This window comes from Oryzias melastigma, linkage group LG13 (assembly GCF_002922805.2).
Source record: "Oryzias melastigma strain HK-1 linkage group LG13, ASM292280v2, whole genome shotgun sequence".
NCBI classification, from domain to species: domain Eukaryota; kingdom Metazoa; phylum Chordata; class Actinopteri; order Beloniformes; family Adrianichthyidae; genus Oryzias; species Oryzias melastigma.
Genome location: NC_050524.1, coordinates 3696528 through 3701674, shown reverse-complemented (window position 1 = coordinate 3701674; position 5147 = coordinate 3696528). Strand labels below are relative to the sequence as shown.

The window sequence follows — 5147 nt, the reverse complement described above, 5'->3', positions numbered from 1 at the left end:
GATCCAGACCGAACCTCTCCGTTTACGCGCACAATCCTGCGCGTAAAACCGTCTCCAACAAAAATACAAACTTATGTATTTAAGCCAAATATTTATTTAAAACTTTTTATTGTTTATTTTGGCATAAAATCTGAACCATGCTCATACTCAGACAATGTTAAACATATTTTTATTTCTAATATTTTGATATTAAATGGCGCTGACTACATTTGTTTGAACCCAGGATTAGAGTGAGTCTGCGGGGCTGAGGGCTCTCCTGCCCGGGTGGCCCCTCAGCACGCCAGGGGGCCACATCGGCCTTTTGGCAGGGCCCTTCCTGGATCCAAACTCCTGGTATTCAAATGTGCGGAGGCGGGACCCGCCGCACCTTATAAGAAGGCTGCGTCCGGACATCTGCAGTGTTTGCGCGCCGCTGCTCCTCCGTGCGTCACAGGCAGACCGAGGCCCGCGCGGCCACAGGAAGAAACGGGCCACGAGCAGAAGAAGTGAAGAGCAAAACAAGATCAAGGTTTCCAAACATGGATGACTAACACTTTTATTGACTCACCTGCAGGAACACGCAGACGCATTTCTGCTGAGAACGAACGGAACCAACTTTTTCTCTGGATTTTTTTTCTCTGCTGAGGATTTTTCCTTTTTTGGGTTGATTTTTCCCAAAGATCTTCTCAGAGATAAAAACGATTCTTCTTCACAGACTTGAGTTGGGGATGTTGAGCTCTGTGAAGATGGAAGCGCACGATTTACCCGAATGGAATACAACTTTCTACAGCGAGGCCAGCGAGGTAAAGCCACGTTTGCGCGTCACATCTTCACGAATCCTCCCGCAATAAAAAAAGTTTTGATAAAGTTTCTTCTCAAGATTTAAAAGACGGAAACGTCCAAAAGAGCGCGCGCGGCTTTGGACGATTTTTAGAAGCATTTTGAAGATATTTAAACTTCACCGACGAGTTCATAAACAAAAATGTTTCTTTTATTGAGACAAAAAATGGTTTAGCAAAGCAAAACAAAAAAAAAAGAAAAGAAAAATAAATTATTTTCCACGAGTTAAATAAACATTTGACATTTAAGAATCAAATTTAAGATAAATGTACTCAAAAAGTCAAATCTCTTCTTCTTTTTTTGCTTGAATTAATTCACTCAAAGTCGTTGATGAGTTGTTTTCCTTCACTAATTCAATTTGCCTTAATTCCATCAGCAGCTTCTGATGAAATTATCACGGAGAAAAGAGTGATAATCTTCTACAATCAGTGAGCGCGCTCGCGCCTCGTGCTCTATTTCCGCTCCAGAATATTATTCTCCCTTAAATAAAATGTTAGGATTCCGGTAAAACTGTGAGAATTTCCGCGCAGCCGCAGCGGAGGCCGCCCGAGGCTCCGTGACGCGCTTTTTACGCATTTTCAGGTTAACGCGTCCGTGTGAAATCCACGTCCGCGGCGCACTGAGAGCCTCTTTGTGCATTGATAAGCGGAGCTGCTTTCCTCACACTCGTAGAAGTTGCGTCATTTTTGAAAAGGTTGTCTAAAAGTTTTGTTTTTCTCCTCCAGATGTATTCCTCCCCCGGCGCCGGCGGGCTGGGCTCCATGGGCTCCCTCAACAGCTACATCAACCTGAACGCCGCCGCCTCCCCCACCGCCATGAACATGCCCTACCCCAGCTCCAGCCTCAGCAGCTCCTCTCTGGCCCCCATGGGCTCAGGGCCCAACCACATGTCCCTGTCCCCCGTGGCCTCCTCGCTCAGCTCCGGCTCCCTGACCCAGCTGGGCCCTGCCGCTCCGGGCTCGCTGGGCCCCCTGTCCCACTACCAAAACGTGGGTCAGTCCATGAGCCAGCTGGGATACCCGTCCACCGGCTCCCTGAGCCGCTCCAGCCCCAAGGAGATCCCCCCGAAGCCCTACCGGCGTTCCCTGACCCACGCCAAGCCGCCTTACTCCTACATCTCCCTCATCACCATGGCGATCCAGCAGAGCGGCAGCAAGATGCTGACCCTCAACGAGATCTACCAGTGGATCATGGACCTGTTCCCGTACTACCGCGAGAACCAGCAGCGCTGGCAGAACTCCATCCGCCACTCGCTGTCCTTCAACGACTGCTTCGTGAAGGTGGCCCGCTCGCCGGACAAGCCGGGCAAAGGCTCCTACTGGACCCTGCACCCGCAGTCCGGCAACATGTTCGAGAACGGCTGCTACCTGAGGCGCCAGAAGCGCTTCAAGATCGAGGACAAGGCCTCCAAGAAGGGGGGCAAGAACCAGGAGGGGGGCTCCGGCAAGGGGAGCCACTCCGGGGACCACCTGGTGGAGAACCACAGCCCCGCCGGCGGGTCGGAGGGGCCTGACTCCGCCCACTCAGACAACTCCCACCCGGGCTCGTCGGACGACCAGCCCCATCAGAGGAACAGCCTGGTGCCTCTGGACTGCCCCCAGCTGTCGTCCTCGCACCTCCACAGCCCACCTGTCTCCCTGCCCCCCTCCTCCTCCTCCCTGTCCCTCTCCGGGACCTCCTCCTCCAACCCGCTCCTCCACCCGCAGTCCTTAGCCAGCAGCTCCCACCTCCTCCCCAGCCCCATGCAGCAGCACATGGACCTACAGAGCGACCTGAAGTCCCTGGACCCCCACTACAACTTCAACCACCCCTTCTCCATCACCAACCTCATGTCCAACGAGCAGAAGATGGACCTCAAGTCCTACCAGGACCAGGTGATGGCCTACAACAGCTACACCGCCGGCTCCCCGGTGGGGGCCAAGCAGATCTACGACAGCCCGGGCCCCGCCGCCATGGACTCAGGCGCTTACTACCAAACTCTGTACAGCCGCTCCGTGCTCAACGCCTCCTAAAGGGACTCACATGCGCACGTACACACACACACGTCTGTTTCTGCTCTAAAATGGACCCCCCGTCCCCGCCCCCCGCCTGGCTCTCGTCCAGCGGCCTTCACAGGACTCATCTGAGATGGCGGCCGCGTTTTTTTACCTCCTGGTTTGGGGGCCGGCCGAACCCATGAAGAGGACTCCTCTGTGTGAGTCGGCCCCATCCTGACTTTGTACAGAATGTAAATACAGGAACCGTGTGTGTGAGGGGGGGCGGGGGGACGTTTGCATTTATTTATGGAGGGAATAAATTTTAATATATCTTATGAAGCGCTCTGTCCGCCGGTTACAACCCAAATGTGAGTTTTTATCAGACTTTCTTCACCGTTTAATGTCTTTAACCTAAAGGAGCTCAAACGTTGAAAACAAAAACGCCTTTAGTTCACAAACGTGTATTACCCTGTAGCACCACATAATGTTGCCATAGCAACGTCATTCAAAAAGTGAGAAAAATATAGTTTTAGCAGAGAAAGAGAAAAGACTAAACTAGCCTTTGCATGATATCAAGATTTTAACCAAAATAAGCACAAATAAATCTTCTTATAAAAGTTCTCATCAAAACATAATTGTTTTACATCGCCATGGCAACAAACAAAATCGTTGATCTTGTAGCTTGAGAAAAATAAAACTCCCTTAAATAATAATTAAAAAAAAAAAACACCCCAAGGCGTTGGTTTGGAAATAATTTAGTTGTTTTGGTGTGAAACCTTCCTTGTGAATAATATAAGACAAATCATCTTTGACTCCGCCCTCAGGAATGTATGTTGCCGTGGCAACAGTGCCAAACACTGAAAGGCGTTCAATCCTACTTTTGTTTGTGTGTCTAAACCAAAAGAAAAACGTTACCAAACTGCCTGTTCTAAGCTGAATGTGCCAGTTACTGTTATGTCAGACGTATAGGCTCTGGAAGCCCAAAAACAATCAGTTGCTAAGTAAAAAATTAAACTAACTTTGACGCAGGAACACAAAAGTTGCTACAAACATTTATCAGCCCGAGACATGAAAAAAACTCAATGGTTGCTATGGACTATGTGCTTCATGGACGCTGTTATTTAGACCCACATGTTACGTCGAAGCCTTTCTAACGATGAGTGCAATGAAAACCTGAAACCAGAAGGAGCTTCAGCTGTTGTTAGTGGGCGGAGGGCCACTTTATGCCTCCTGCAGCTTTTATTTAACCCCAAACGGACGTGTTTCAGGTTACTTTTCTTGCAGGTGTTACTGACAGACAGTCGAGCTCATCATTTGTGTTACAGTCAAAGAAAAAAGTTTTTCTGATTAATTTGCTTTTTTTTTCTCTGTTGTCTTTCGCCATTCTCATCTTTTGTTGCCGGGCGGAAAGAGAAAAAGCTACTGTGGTAAAAATGTTTAAAAAAACGTTTGGTTTGTTCCCAAAGCGTTTCCTGCTGTGGCTGGAGAGCCGGAGCTCGTCGGTTACTCAGACATCAGAAGGGAGGAGAGCTGCACTATGGAAGGATTTACATACAGTACTTTGCACTATGGAGCTCCCACAGGCCAGGTGGGCTGATAGTGTGTGTGTTTGTGTGTGCGTTTTGGTGTGTGTTACAACAATGCTTGGGACCCTCACATTGTCAATGCGTCGACTCAATGGGATCAGGGTTTAAATGACCCCCACCCTCAAAAAAGTGCCTTTTCTTCAAACCGACGGCTGATCTGATCAGAGATCAACGCTATCGACCATCCGCTGAAGGATTATTCTGATCAACCGCAGGTCACATGACGTCCTTTGTGGAAGATTTCTGAGCTTCAGAGAGAAATGTCTTATTTAAGGTGTGTTGCTTTTCACACTGAATGTGTGCTGATATAATATATTGTGTTTTGGTTATTTTTCTGTTGGTTGAAATGTGATTGAAATGATTCTGTTTCTTTTTTTCTTATTAAAAAGGCATAAAATGTGGGGAAGAAACGAATTCTTTGGTGTGTTTGTCATCTTTTAAGGTGGAATATTGGAGATTCTCTGCAGGAAGTTTGTCCTTTTGTGCACCAACGTTTCAAGAACATCTTTTTGAAAAAAGAGCTTTTCCTTCATGTTACTTGCTGGGTGGATGAGCCAGAGCTTTTCTGGTCTCTGTTCGACATGTAGGACTTGTAGACGAGACACGGACAGAACCTCAAAGGGAACAGGAGGTCATCACGTGCACACATGCACGCACAGCAAGAGCAGTGCAAGAACGACCGACCTGTCTCTGACCCCGAACTACAAAAAAACCATCATCAAGCCGCCTAACATGGAGGAAGCTGGAGCTGAACTTCTTCCTCTTT

The 5147-nt window shown here is 48.4% G+C and overlaps 1 protein-coding gene across 1 annotated transcript; it reads left to right on the top strand.

Annotated features, from left to right (window-relative positions):
* The first annotated feature begins 324 nt into the window (after window positions 1-324).
* On the top strand, window positions 325-4791 carry foxa3 (forkhead box A3). Its single transcript, XM_024277660.2, has 2 exons — window positions 325-782; window positions 1545-4791. Exons 1-2 carry the CDS (start codon window positions 708-710, stop codon window positions 2829-2831), a joined length of 1362 nt encoding a protein of 453 aa, XP_024133428.1. The 5' UTR covers window positions 325-707; the 3' UTR covers window positions 2832-4791.
* Window positions 4792-5147: the final 356 nt, after the last annotated feature.

Excerpts from the sequence above, each read along its gene's own strand:
- foxa3 (XM_024277660.2), top strand. The coding sequence starts at position 708 with ATGTTGAGCTCTGTGAAGATGGAAGCGCACGATTTACCCGAATGGAAT. Across the intron at positions 783-1,544 it reads TCTACAGCGAGGCCAGCGAG|ATGTATTCCTCCCCCGGCGC; the intron begins GTAAAGCCACGT and ends TTTCTCCTCCAG.